This window comes from Symphalangus syndactylus, chromosome 16 (genome assembly GCF_028878055.3).
Source record: "Symphalangus syndactylus isolate Jambi chromosome 16, NHGRI_mSymSyn1-v2.1_pri, whole genome shotgun sequence".
Lineage (NCBI taxonomy): Eukaryota > Metazoa > Chordata > Mammalia > Primates > Hylobatidae > Symphalangus > Symphalangus syndactylus.
Window position 1 is genome coordinate 63,918,691 of NC_072438.2, and position 15,278 is coordinate 63,933,968.

At 40.0% G+C, this 15,278-nt stretch overlaps 2 protein-coding genes across 4 annotated transcripts in view; both read left to right on the forward strand.

Moving 5' to 3' along the window:
• The window catches only part of PRKAA1 (protein kinase AMP-activated catalytic subunit alpha 1), a 40,185-nt gene extending 35,919 nt beyond the window's left edge, over nucleotides 1-4,266 (forward strand). For all 3 annotated transcript variants that reach the window (XM_055245437.2, XM_055245438.2, XM_055245439.2), the window contains one exon: nucleotides 1,063-4,266. In XM_055245437.2, coding sequence (XP_055101412.1) covers nucleotides 1,063-1,307 — 245 coding nt within the window. In that variant the 3' untranslated portion in view covers nucleotides 1,308-4,266. The remainder of the gene's footprint in view (nucleotides 1-1,062) is intronic.
• Nucleotides 4,267-8,028: 3,762 nt separating this feature from the next.
• TTC33 (tetratricopeptide repeat domain 33) overlaps nucleotides 8,029-15,278 on the forward strand; it is a 40,516-nt gene continuing 33,266 nt past the window's right edge. The window contains exon 1 of the mRNA XM_055245441.1: nucleotides 8,029-8,182. The gene's annotated coding sequence lies outside the window, so the exon portion shown is untranslated. The remainder of the gene's footprint in view (nucleotides 8,183-15,278) is intronic.

Sequence of the window (15,278 nt, forward strand, 5' to 3'; positions counted from 1 at the left end):
TTGAGCGTAGGTGTGGTGGCTTAAGCCTGTAAACAGCCCAGCACTTTGGGAGACTGAGGTGGGAGGATCGCTTGAGCCCAGGTATTTGAGACCAGCCTTAGCAACATACTGAGACTCTGTCTTTACAAAATATTAAAATATATATATATATAGTATCACCTTTGCTTATGGAAGGTTGCATAGAATTATTAGATGAGGTTCACCTTTGAATTTTTTTCTTCTTTATAAATTCAAAGATAGTACACACATAGTAGCAGAAAGACACAGGTTTGAGCCATGATATGTTGGCCAAACCAGTGTGTCTGGTTATCTTTAGGTCCGTATGGTATGTATCTGCTAACATATACTAATGCGGTCTGAAATACGGAATGAGTTTTATTTTTCTTATATTTGGATCAAATTTGCAACCTTAGATTTACTAGTACTGGGGTATACCAATTGAATGCCCATTTTTGTTTTTGTATTGTGTTCCCAACCTTAGTTTTTCTTCGATTTTTATTCATTGGAATTATTGCTCTTTTTTGAAATACTAAATGAAATATGAAGGGAAAATGGAAAGTAAAAAGCACTGAGCTGAGTGTTGGGAGAGTTGGGTTCTAGACTTACCTTTTTGTTCATTTGTTACCTTGGGCAAGTCACTTCTCTGGGTTTGTTTTCTTATCAATAAAGTGAGGGGTTGGATGAGATGGTTTCCAGTATACCTTCCAAATTTTAAGTGCATTGATTCCATGATTTTAATATAGAGGGATTACTTTTTATTGCTATAGAATAATATTTATTAATCCCTAGATTGTTGGTTTACTGGGCTCTTAACGTTGGATTGCAACTGATGAGTAGCTATACTGTACCCAACTTTGATTAGCTATCTTGAGAATACATACTGTACGTAAAAAAGGTGAATAGTTTAATACAGGCTCATTGACTATTTTAGAAGGTATTTAGAATAAACGTGCTCTTGATAGCTGGCCAGCAGCCCCACTTAAAGAAGCAAATTCAATACTGTTACAAAAATTTTTGGGAGAAGGTCGTAGACTATAATAAATTGAAATTCTTTTTACCCAGATGAAATTACAGAAGCCAAATCAGGGACTGCTACTCCACAGAGATCGGGATCAGTTAGCAACTATCGATCTTGCCAAAGGAGTGATTCAGATGCTGAGGCTCAAGGAAAATCCTCAGAAGTTTCTCTTACCTCATCTGTGACCTCACTTGACTCTTCTCCTGTTGACCTAACTCCAAGACCTGGAAGTCACACAATAGAATTTTTTGAGATGTGTGCAAATCTAATTAAAATTCTTGCACAATAAACAGAAAACTTTGCTTATTTCTTTTGCAGCAATAAGCATGCATAATAAGTCACAGCCAAATACTTCCATTTGTAATCAAGTTATACATAATTATAACCGAGGGCTGGCATTTTGGAATGCAATTTGCACAGGGATTGGAACATGATTTATAGTTAAAAGCCTAATATGCAGAAATGAATTAAGATCATTTTGTTGTTCATTGTGCAGTATGTATATAGCATAATATACACAGTGAATTATAGGTCTCTCAGGCTTACTTGATTTTTGGCTATTTTATATTTAGTGTACACAGGGCTTTGAAAATATTACTTTACATAAAGGCCTTCATATATTATTACATGTTATATATTTGCTTCATAAATTTATTCAATAAATATTTGCCTAGAATTCTCAAGACCTTTATAGGTGGTTTTGTTTTCTGGGCTCCTTAACTTCTTAAATAGCTAGTATCTTCCAGCAGTAGTAACAGTCTGGATAACTTCTTCCATATCCCTCCCTCTTTGTTTTTTTGAGACAGTCTCAGGCTGTCATCTAGGCTGGAGTGCAATGGCATGGTCTCAGCTCACTGCAACCTCCGCCTCCTGGGTTCAAGTGATTCTCCCACCTCAGCTTCCTGAGTAGCTGGAACTACAGGCGCGTGCCACCACACCTGGCTAATTTTTCATATTTTTAGTAGAGATGGGGTTTCACTGTGTTGGCCAGGCTGGTCTCGAACTCCTGACCACGTGATCCACCACCTCAGCTTCCCAAAGTGGTGGGATTACAGGCGTGAGCCACTGCACCCGGCCTCCATATCCCCCTTTTAAAATTCTGTAGTGTATGGTAAGTCATATCAGATATCAGACCTAATTTAAATTTCATTTTAGCTTTACAAGTCCAAAAACACAGAATTTATATATTCAGATACTCTAGCACTAATTTTAATCTTAAAATATTCCCACGATATTCTGTACACAAAATGTTCTTTTTGTTACAAGAGCTGAGTTGCATATACTGTAAATAAATCATATTATTTTTGCCAATTTCACAAATTCCTCTGGCTGATGTCAGTCATTACTGAGTATATGCAAACATTGCTAGTTATTTGATTATGTATCTTTTAAATTGATTCAGTGCATAGAAAACTATCTCTTACAAACTTTAAGTGCTCTGATATGACTTCCCCCCCAAATTTTATCATGAACATTTTTAAAAACAGAAAAATTGAAAAACTGTTCGGTAAGCACATGTCTATCTACCATTTAGATTCAGCAGTTGTTAATGTTTTGTCATTTGTTTTCTCTACACCTATATATGTATAGATACAGCTAGTTATGCATATATATGCATATATGTGTTTGTGTGTGTATGTATATATGCTTTTTGCCCCCCTGAACCATTTGGATGTTACAGACATACTCAACACCGTGAAAATACTTCAAGTATCTCCTACAGATAATGACATTCTCCTAAAAATCCGTAATACCATTGTAAAAGTAATAATTCCCCAATATCATCTAATCAAGCCATATTTAAATTTCTGAAGTTAACTCCAAATTTCTTTATAGCTGATTATTTCAAGCTAGGATCCAATTAAAGTTTACATATGACACTCGGTTATAACTCTTTAGTTGGATATAACATTATTATTATTTTGATAAAATATGGAACAAATCAATTCTATTAATACGTGGTCACATTTGTTTTAGGCTTAAATTACTTTTTAAAGATATTGGATTTTCCTAAGATTTCTGATTTACATTGATATTTTCTTTTTGTCATTCTTAATAATTGCATCACACAATAGATGTAAATGAAGATTTAGTCACCTCAGATAAAATTGGTATCGCATATGATAATATTGTATCATTTATATGTTTGCCTATGTTAACTTAAAGAAATTGATTTTTTTGTATTAATCATTTTCCCATTGCAACAGAGCTATATTTTTTGTATTTTAAGAATCATATTTTAGGATTATTTTTGGCAAATCCAGTGAGCACTTATGTAACCAGATGATAATGAACTCAAATGTCATGATAGCTTGCATAAATGGTGACTCTAGTAGATTTGACTCAAGCACTTCTAGAATCATGCACTGAATTCAAAAGAAAAATCTTGCTGCTTTTTGTCCAGGGCTTGTTCTATTCAACTTCTAATTTGAAAGCTGTACAAATAATAGAAGTTCCATTTAAATATGAGTTCAAAACTGTATTTACTTGTTATGTGGCCCTCTCTTTAGGGGATTCTAATTTTACTTAGGGTCTCTAAATGCAGCATAATGTTCCTGATGTTAACAGAAGACTGTATTTTTAAAGTTACAAATTTGTATATAGAATTAAGTAATGGCGCTATATAAGCTGTTGTGGGTAGGGAGGAAGAAAAGGAGGAACCAGTTAAATAGGACCTTCTAAAAATTGTTAATTTTGTAAACTTTGCTTCTCTTATAAGTTATTGTGATTCATTTTAGTTACTGCGTTTTATTTTGAAAATATTTAAATATTGCACTTCTATAAATAGTATGACAAATGCACAGACAATTGCAGTAAATTCTTTTTTAAGCTAGGATATTTGAAATGACAACCTTTGGTTAAGTGTGTCAAGGTTGCAACGGAATTTTCACAATTTTTTGTTGTTTGCAAATTGTTACTAATATTGAAGAGGTAAGGGAAGCAATGCAAATGATTTTTATTCTTTTTTTATTATCTTTTCAGCAATTTATATTTTTTGTGACTTTATGCAACCATATTTTCACTTTGTCTTGACAACTGAAAGATGTATAAGGTTTTTTGCCAGAAATGTACTGTATACATAGTTTTAAATATAACAGATTTTACTGATATGTAAAAATTTTGCCATTAAAATAATTGATTTCTCACTGAGAGGAACTTTTTTACCAGGTTGGGGCATATGGGAGCTTAATATATCATATCTAATTTAAAATAATTTCACTGAAATAAACTCCATTGCTTTTACCTAATTTTTTTCTTGAGGTGCTTTTGTAGTTTTTCAGAGTTTTAGATGATTTTATACAAAATCCTCTGCCTAGCACTGCTCTTTTTGATGTTGTAGTGACACCATTCACATTGAATTAATGCTTGGTAGCCTGGGGCTAGATGTGGAACTCCATGCATCTGTGTTTTGGCTGGCACCTTTGGAATGAAAGAAAAGTGTGTGCTGTCCAAATTTTTTCCCCTTAATTCTTTCCCTCATCTTCCCACCCATAATAGAAATTTTATTTCCATTGTGAGTTCTGACAAGAATGAAATTCCACATACAACGTAACTGTAAATTGTTGGTAGACAGAAGTTAATATTTGTGGTTCATGTATATTTTGACCAGAGTATATTTAAGTATATAATTTCAACTTCCTTGATTTAGAAATATGATATAATAAAGAAAAACTCCATTTATCATCTGTTACAATGTACTTATGTTTTTTAACCTCTGGGAAAACTCAGTGGAAAAAAAAAAAGCTAAGTATCTGTGCACCTTTCTTTTTAACAATGTACCGGCCAAGTGCAGTGGCTCACACCTGTAATCCTAGCCCTCTGGGAGGCCGAGGTGGGTGGATCACCTGAGGTCAGGAGTTCAAGACCAGCCTGGCCAACATGGTGAAACCCCGTCTCTACTAAAAACACAAAAATTGGCTGGGTGTGGTGGCGGGCGCCTGTAGTCCCACCTACTTGGGAGGCTGAGGCACGAGAATCGCTTGAACCTGGGAGGTGGAGGTTGCAATGGGCCGAGATCATGCCACTGCACTACCAGTCTGGGCAACAGAGCAAGACTCTGTCTCAAAAAAACCCCACCAAAACAACAACAACAAAAGTACCTACAAATATAATAGTGCCTGACCACATTTAAGTTTTCGAACATTGTGATTTTTATCTCGACTACATGAGTCTTGATTTCATCTAAAAACCAACCACTTGAACAAAACATGATAGATACAATAAAAGCCAAAGCAACTACCATTTATCAGTTGCTAACAGTTGATTTGGTTAGAATCCTACTACTGTTAGAATTCAATTAATATTAAATATTGTATCCATATGGCATGATCAGGCAGGGGCTTGTGCTAGATTGTTGACACACTTATCTTTAAAACAACAAAAGAAAACTGCTAAAGAGTGTTATGAATAGTATATAAGGTTTTTTTAGGGAATGTATAAATTGCTGTAGGTATTTACCTTGGCTGTACAAGAATTGTCCAAGAAATTCTTGTTTGAAAAATCAGAAATTTTGAAATCTTATTTATTGTAAATAAACTGTTCTATTTACTGTAAATGCCAATAAATTATGATAAATTTAAAGGATTTTGGAACATGATCATGTTGTCTTAAAAAGACAGCATAAGACATGTATTAAATATGTTAGGTGAATCAAGATCGTAGACCAGTCAGAGTTAGTAGAGAAGTGGTGGATGAAGCATAAAAACTTAGTGAGAGCTACCCTTAAACACAGTAGAGGAGATCAGGGTTAGGTTACTTGAGAGATTTAGCAAAGACCCCTAGGCAGGGGGCACAGCTTCAAGTACCATTTACTCACTCTGCAAACTCTATTCCTTCTTATGGCTACTATGAACTAATGACACTATGAATGTGACCATAAGATAAATCTTATGAATCTTAGGAATTTTCAGTGTTTCAGGTACACAGGAAACATGACCATGTAAACTTCTAGGCAGATTAAGAAACATTGCCACCACCTTAGTGTCTTTTATAATTAATATCAGAAGTGATAAACGGTCACTTCTGCCCTCTTCTGTAGGTAACACAGACCAACCCTGGTACAATGTAGGAAGGCATTGCATAAGGATGTGAATGCCAGGAGTGAATGCCATCTTGGAGGCTGGCTACCGCAGTCATGCATTGATTGTTTTCAAATACTACTGGTTCACTTATGCAGCCTGCACAAATATTGATGTATTTAAGCAAACAATGTAAATAAAAGTCACAACTGATCATCACTTATATCAGAAAATTCTGGAGATACTGGGAAGCTGCCAAGATCATTACGGTGAATACCATTTTTCCAAAATCATATTTTTTTGCCTAAAATCTTGAATTTTATCATTGACAACAAACTCGATTTTTTTCTTTCCTCCCTCCCTCCCTATTTCTCTCTTTTTTCCTTTCCTTTCCTCTTCCTCTTTCCCTTTCCTTGTTTTTCTTGAAGTTACAGATTCCCTTTGTTCATTTTCAAGAAAGGTTTGTCAAATACCCAAGTCTGAATAACCGGTTTGTCACTCATCTTAGTAAATATCTTTGTGTTCCAGGAAAAAAAAGTATTTACTTCAGTTTATAATGCCATCTCACAATAGCTCTTCTTTGATACATCATACTTCAATATGCAGCGGAAGTACTTTGTGAGGACTTCCAAGTTTTTACAAAGAATATTAAGTGTCGGGGTGGTTATAATAAAGTAACTTTTACAACTTCCTCGGGGATATTCTCTGGTGACAGCATTCATTTTTCCATTTTTTGTTTGTTTGTTTTTGAGACCAGGCCTTGCTCTATCATCCACGCTGGAATGCAGTGGCATGACTTTGGCTCACTGCAGCCTCGACCCCCCAGGCTCAAGGGATCCTCCCACCCCAGCCTCCCGAGTAGTTGGGATTCGGGTGTGCGCCGCCAGGCCTGGCTAGTTTTTGTGTTTTTGGTAGAGACGGGGTTTCGCCATGTTGGCCAGGCTGGTCTCGAACTTCTGACCTCCCAAAGAGCTAAGATTACAGGCGTGAATCACCGCACCCAGCCCATTTTTCTTACTGTGAGCGTGTGGTGGTGAAGAGCTCCAGTACGGTTTGGTGTCATTACTGTAATTCCTGTGGAGGTGCCAGCACCTTGACCTACCATTGCTTTTCCACCATCAGTGCAAACGTCAGCATTGTGCAAAGGGCAAATCACGTCTTCATACTAGTATGAAAATAATTTTGGCTTTGAAAGGGTGTCGGTGACCCTCAGGACAATCGCTGGTCGACATCAGTGGTTCTCAACGGGGCAGGGTGGAAGGGATGGTTTTACTTACAGAGGAAATTTCACTGTCTGGGGAAACCATTGGCTGTCACAATTGACTGGTGGTGACATCCCGTGGACAGAGACCAGAGATGCTGCTAAGCACCCTACAATGCACAGGACACCCCGTCCCCCAACAAAGCATTATCCAGTTTGAGATGTTAATGGTGCTGAGGCTGAGAAAGTATGAATTCCAAATTAGAGTCTTCTTTTGGGCAGGAGAGTTGGATAAATTAACAATCTTGATTACCTTTGTTACATGTGCTCGTTTATTTTCAAGACGTGATGCACAGCTACGTTCAGGCCGTAATTCTGCCTTCCGGGTCCAACTCACTTGTCACTTTCACGTGAAGCCTGCAGTTCAGCCTCGAGCCTCCCTGACTAGCCTCCCCGCCCGGCCGCCTCGAGCCCTTTATAACTGAGTTCTGCCTCTCTGTTCTCTGCGTCTGGCCGACCTCATCAGCTAGGCTGTAAACCCCTCCGGGCAGGAGCATATCCTAATCCTTTGAATCCCGTAAAATAGTTTTCCCCTCACCTTGTTCCCCACTGACGGGACGCCACGCTGCGCAGTACCGCGGGGGAGGCTCCTCTCGGTGCGCTCCTCAGCCCGCGCAGTCTCATTTTCCCGCGCTCGTGCGCTGCGGTCACTCAGGGCTGCTGCTAGAGGGCGCGCCCAGCCGCGTGGCCCTGACTACTACAAATCCCAGAAGGTCATGCATTGGGGGCGGCCGCGGTGACTTCTGGGATTTGTGGTCCCGGAGAAGGGATTGGCGGAGGGGAAAGACTGAGTCGTCTTTCCTTTGCCCGCTTCTGTGGACTGTTCGAACGCCCAGGGGTGGGCCAAACCCGTTTCTTAGGAAACCAGGGATCCAGGGCAGGCAGGTAGGAATTTGGGCGTGATAATTTCTGCTTCCAGTGGGAAAGAATGTAAACACGGGGCCTTGGGAACCGTTATCAGGTAACTGGGGCTGCCCGGTCGGCGGTGGAAGCTGAGGAAGAGGAGGAAAAAGAGGCGAGTGGGTGCTGTGATTAGGGGAGAAAGGACCTTCGGAATAGGAGTTGAAACCCGACGGGATCCGGCAGAGCCTGGTCGCTAGGGTTGGTCTCCAGGGACAAGCGAGTCTGGGGGTCGGGCCCGCCGTGGCACCTTCGCCGAGCTGCGCGGCCGCAACCTTCCCTGCGCGGTGGGACGGGCGGGACCAGCCGGCCGCCCCCGCTGGAGAGGTGTCTGCGGCCCGGGGCGGTCCGTAAACGCGCAGGTGACGTCCGGGGCAGCCTTTCTGAGCATTTTTATTATTGTTGACCGATGAAGGGAAAGTCACTAATACTCGTTTTTCTCTTGCGGTGGCGTTTTTGGGTAAATCGTTTCTTGGATTCCTCACCTCCGAATACCTCCGTTTACCCAGAAGGATGCTGTTGTGATTTCCTGATCTTGTTCATGTAGTGGTTTTTCCCTTTGGGTGCTGCATCCTCAGACACACTCAAGACAAGCCCTCTCTGGAGGCTGGGTAAATGTCAAGCCGTCAACAGTTATTGAGCGCCTACTATAGGGATCATTTTAACAGTACAGGAATTTAGAATACAGCGTCGTTGTTTAGAATCGTTATGCCATTCCTGAAATATAATCCTGTATAAAAGGTTGAATTTGTCTGGTTTCACGAGTTTAACATGAAAGCGGTGTGATTGTGGTTTACTCTCATGGTTTCTTACTCTGGTAAAAAAATGTTAAGTCTAGGATGTTGGCGCCTCGTGCTTCTAACTAGACTCAGGAAAGCCTCCTTCATAAGAAGTTTTAATTTCATGTTCAGATAGTCATAGAGGAACAATAAACTCGTACGGCTTAAGATATCTGAAATAACCGGGAGTGTTAAATTTTCCAATGCAGAAAGTACTTTGCATGTTCTAGGATTCACATACCTTTTTAAGCCTGGCTAAATTTTCTTCAAAGCTTAAGTCCTCCAGAAAGCCTCAAGTGTGTCCCTTCTCTGATGTCATGGCATCCTTTGTTTACTCTCTTGTAGCACATATCGTGTATTGAAATTGACTGTACTCTGTTGTTTCCAGACACTTTTCAAGAAAATATAAAACTTTGCTAATGGCCTCAATAACAGATTCATGCTTTTACACCGTAGTGGGCCCTTGATACTACTGTTTGGTATCTCTATTTTTCCTTTGTTGCTTTTCCTTATCTCCACAGTGACTATTTTAGATCTTTTCCCTTTTTCTCAAGAACTCAGATCTGTTATTTTCCTTTTACTTTGAGCAGATGACTAGCTGCTGTTTGCTGGAGAAATGTGAAGCTTGGGGCATGAAATTCCTCATTTTCCCTTCCCTCCATCCCTGAACTTGCCTGTATGTTTCACTCAATATTAACTCCTCTTTTTGTCTGAGAGGAATGTATTTTTGTCTGCCTCTTTCAGTTTAAACTTGTCGATTGCTAGTGGCATCAGGCCTCCCACACTCTCATAACCTCAGTCTGTCCTGACCTCTGCAGCATCTGATCTCTAGAAGGTCTCAAGGGGTCTGTGGAGGAGATGGCTCAAACACCTGAGGCAACAGTGGCATGGTTTTTTCACATATGGTTGAGAACCACCACCTTGGGCCTTAACTTATACTTGTCCCCAGCATTTATAACAGTGGTTTGGGTTGGAAGATGGGGAGGGTAATCGGAGTCTGAATGACCTATTAATTTTAAAAAATGTGTGGGTCTGTTTCTCACTTTCCTTTCCTTCCCACCCTATCACAGCCCCTCATATAATCTACAGATCTGATCAATGATTTTTTTTTTTTACTTTTTTTTCTTTTGATCAATGATTTTTATTGTAATTTACCTCCAGTAAACACACTAGGTTTCCATTAGTATTGGTAGGGTTCCCACAGTGCCTGGTGCCTCACCTTACGAATAAAGAAAGTTTCATTTGGAATCTTGAAACCGGAAAACGTGGCCATCATTCTTGTTACCATTAGGGATAATCATAAATACAAGACTTCTTTTTATCTTGTCTTACACTGATATCTTGTGAGTCTTTTCTAATGATCTGTATTTTCTCAGGTTGTCCTCACTGTGTGCCTTTTAACTTCCATTCCATAGTATCCACACTTCCGTTTTCAGCCATCTTCTCCTACAATACTTATAGTCATTTTCAAACATGGGAAACTCATTCTCCTATATTATGATCGGCTTGGGGAGAGAGTTTGCATTGTCCTTATTCCCCAGCATAGTTTATAATCCATTAGTCCTCCAGATTTTAAAAAAAGTCTCGGTTCCTGTGGAAAGCTTGTGGTTCACCTATATCAGCCTGTATCTTTCTTTCTTTCTGTTTTTTTGAGATGGAGTTTTGCTCGTGTCGCCCAGGCTGGAGTGCAATGGTGCAATCTCGGCTCACTGCAACTTCTACCTCCCAAGTTCCAGCGATTCTCCTGCCTTAGCCTCCCGAGTAGCTGGGATTACAGGCATGCGCCACCATGCCCGGCTACTTTTTGTATTTTTAGTAGAGATGGGGTTTCACCATGTTGGCCAGGCTTGTCTTGAACTCCTGACCTCAGGTGATCCGCCCGCCTCTGCCTCTCAAAGTGCTGGGATTACAGGTGTGAGCCACTGCGCCCAGCCCAGCCTGTATATTTCTTGATTGCTGTGATTTATTGGCACTCTCTCATATTCATTAAGAACTCAGACATACGACTCACAATTTTCTTACCCCTCCAAATTCTGCCATTACCATAGGTCTTTCCATGTGAATGACCTCACAGCCACCCTCACTTTTTTTCTCACCTTCCTTCTAGTGATTACAGGGATAATTTTATTGTGCTTCACTTTATTGCACTTCATAGATACTGTGTTTTTGCACATTGCAAGTGCACGGTAACCCTGTGTCCAGCAAGTCTTTTCGTGCTATTTGTCCAATAGCATGTGTGCAGTTAATGTCTCTGTGCTACATTTTGGTAATTCTTTTTTTTTTTTTTTTTTTTTTTTTTGAGACGGAGTTTCACTCTTGTTGCCCAGGCTTGAGTGCAATGGTGCGATCTTGGCTCACCGCAACCTCCGCCTCCCGGGTTCAAGCAATTCTCCTGCCTCAGCCTCCAGAGTAGCTGGAATTACAGGCATGCACCACCACGCCCGGCTAATTTTGTATTTTTAGTAGAGACGAGGGTTCTCCATGTTGAGGCTGGTCTCGAACTCCTGACCTCAGGTGATCCGCCCGCCTCGGCCTCCCAAAGTGCTGGGATTACAGGCGTGAGCCACCGCGCCCGGCCTCATTTTGGTAATTCTTGAAATATTTCAGACTTTAATTATTACTGTATCTGTTATGGTGATCTGTAATCGATCTTTGGTGTTAACAATTGTAATCGTTTTGGGGTGCCATGAACCATGACCATATGAACTTAATCAATAAATGTGTGTTTTGAATGCTGTACCACCAACTGGCTATTCCCATCTCTCTTCTTCTCCTTGGGTCTCCCTATTTCCTGAGACATAGCAATATTGAAATTAGGCCAGTTAATCCTACAATGCCCTCTAAGTGTCCAAGTGAAAGGAAGAGTTACACATCTCTCATTTTAAATCAAAAGCTGGAAATGATTTTAGAAAGACCTGTCGAAAGCCAATACAGGCTGAAAGCTAGGCCTCTTGCACCAAACAGCCAAGTGGTGAATACAAAGGAAAAGTTCTTCAATGAAACTGAAAGTGCTGCTTCAGTAAATACACAAATGATAAGAAAGCAAAAACAGCTTTATTGCTAATATGGAGAAGCTTTGAATGGTCTAGATAGATCAAATCAGCCACAATATTCCCTTAAGCAGGAGCCTAATTTAGAGCAAGTTTCTAACTCTGTTCAATTCTGTGAATGCTGAGAGAGGTGAAGAAACTGCCAAAGTTTGAAACTACTAGAGGTTTGTTTGTGAGGTTTAAGAAGCCATTTTCATAACATGAAAGTGCAAAGTAAAGCAGCAAATGCTGATGTTATCCAGAAAAGATCTAGCTAAGATAATTGATGAACTTGCTACACTAAATGAGATTTTCTTTTTTTTTTTTTCTTTTGAGACGGAGTCTCGCTCTCTTGCCCAGGCTGGAGTGCAATGGCGTGATCTTGGCTCACTGCAACCTCCACCTCCTGGGTTCAAGCAATTCTCCTGCCTCAGCCTCCTGAGTAGCTGGGACTACAGGCGTGTGCCACCACGTCCAGCTAATTTTTGTATTTTTAGTAGAGACAGGGCTTCACCGTGTTGGCCAGGGTGGTCTCTATCTCTAGACCTTGTGATCCTCCTGCCTTGGCCCCCCAAAGTGCTGAGATTACAGGTGTGAGCCACTGCGTGTGGCCACAAGATTTTCAATGTAGATGACACAGGTTTCTATTGGAAGAAGATACGCTCCAGGACTTTCATAGCTGCAGAGAAGTCAATGCTTGGCTTTAAAGCATCAGAAGACAGGCTCACTCCTTTGTGAGGGCTAATGTAGCTGGGACCTTTAAATTGAAGTCAATGTCTATTTACCATTCTCAAAATCCTATTGCCCTTGAGAATTATGCTAAATGTACTTTGCCTGTATTCTATAAATGGAACAACAAAGCCTGGATGATGGCACATCTGTTTACAGCATGGTTTACTGAATATTTTAAGCCCACTGTTGAGACCTGCTCATGAAGAAAAGATTCCTTTCACAATATTACTGCTCATTGACAGTGCACCCTGTCATCCAAGAGTTCTGATGGAGATATACAAGATTAATGTTGTTTTCATGCCTGTTAACACAGCATCTTTTCCTCAGCCCATGGATCAAGGAGCAATTTTCACTTTCAAGTCTTACTATTTAAGAAATACATTTTGTAAGGCTATAGCTGCCATAGATAGTGATTCTTCTGATTCATTTGGGCAAAGTCAATTGAAAACTTTCTGGAAAGGATTCTAATTATAGATAACCATTAAGAATATTTGTGATTCATGGGAGGTGGTCAAAATATCAACATTAACAGGAATTTGGAAGAAATTGATTACAACCTTCATGGATAACTTTGAGGGGTTCAAGACCTCAGTGGAGGAAATAACTGCAGATGTGGTGGAAATAGTAAGATAACTCAAATTAGAAGTGGAGCCTGAAGATGTGACTGAATTCCTGCAATCTCATGATAAAATTTGAAAGGATGAGGAGTTGCTTCTTAGGGATGAGCAAAGAAAGTAGTTTCTTGAGATGGAATCTACTCCTGGTGAAGATGGTTGAAATGACAACAAAGGATTTAGAGTACATTATATAAACTTAGTTGATAAAGCAGTGGCAGGGTTTAACAGTATCGACTCTAATTTTGAAAGAAATTCTACTGTGGGTAAAATGCTACCAAATAACTTCATTGTTGTCGTGTTTTTTTTTTTTTTTTGGAGACAAAGTCTTACCCTGTCACCCAGAGTGCCAGGGTGGAGTTCAGTGGTATGAACATGGCTCACTGCAGCCTTAACCTCCTGGGCTCAGGTGATCCTCCTGCCTCAGTCTCCTGAGTAGGTGGGACTGTAGATGTGTACCACTACGCCTGGATAGTTTTTTAAAATTTTTTGTAGAGATGAGGTTTTGCTGGTCTCAAACTCCTGGGCTCAAGCCCTCTACCTGCCTTAGCCTCACAAAGTGCTAGGATTACAGGCGTGAGCCAACATGCCTGACCACTGTTGTCATATTTTAAAAAATTGTCACAGCCACCAGCCTTTAGTAACCACCACCCTGATCAGTCAGCAGCCATCAACATTGAGGAAAAACTCTCCATCAGTAAAAAGATTAGACTCGCTGAAGGTTCAGATGATCATTGGCATTTCTTAGCAATAAAATATTTTTAAATTAAGGCATGTACTTTTTTTTTTTTTGAGACAGAGTTTTGCTCTGTCGCTCAGGCTGGAATGCAGTGGTGCAATCTCGGCTCACTGCAACCTCTGCCTCCCGAGTTCAAGCGATTCTCCTGCCTCAGCCTCCTGAGTAGCTAGGATTACAGGCACATGCCACCACGCCCGGATAATTTTTGTATTTTTAGTAGAGACGGGGTTTCACCATGTTGTTCAGGCTGGTCTCAAACTCCTGACCTCGTGATCTGCCCACCTCAGCCTCCCAGAGTGCTGGGATTACAGACGTGAGCCACTGCACCTAGCAAGGCATGCACATTTTTAAAGATATGATGCTATAACACTTAATAGACTATAGTATAGTGTAAACGTAACTTTTATATGCATAGGGAGACCAAAGCATTTGTGTGACCCACTTTTTGGTATTATTTACTTTATTGCAGTGGTCTGGAACTGACCGAGCAACAACTCTGAGATAGGCCTGTACTTATACATCACTTCAGCCATGTGTATCAGTAATGAAGACCTTGAAACCTGCTCGAACTTATGCAGTATTTCATTTCTCTCCCTCCCATACTCCCACAATGCCCATTCTTTGGTAGTTTCATAAAGCCTCTGATTCGTTGCATTTCTTTTCTTTACGTTTTTTGGTTCATTGCTTTTTTTTTCTGTTTCTGTAGTTGATCATTTGATCAAAATCTCCTTGTGGTTATAGACTCCTTTAAGAATGGAATGAAAGCTTAAACACTGTTCTCCAAAAGGTACACAGATATAAAGAATTTTGTACAATTTATATACAGTTCCCAGTGTTTCTCAGTATCTTGAAGACCATCTATACAACTAGTAAATTTTTGGATCCCTCAGTTAATCTCTTCTCTAAATAAATATTTGTTGAATTATTTCAGGATTTCTGTTAACTTTGTTTTATCATTTATCCTCTCTTTATTTCTTACATTTGTATATCATTGCAGATTTACCAAAAAGTTCAGCATCTGTTATTTATTTATTTATTTTTTGAGACGGAGTTTTGCTCTGTTGCCCAGGCTCACTGCAACCTCCGCCTCCCGGGTTCAAGCAATTCTCCTGCCTCAGCCTCCTGAATAGCTGGGATTACAGGCATGTACCACCACGCCTGGCTAATTTTTGTATTTTTAGTAGAGAT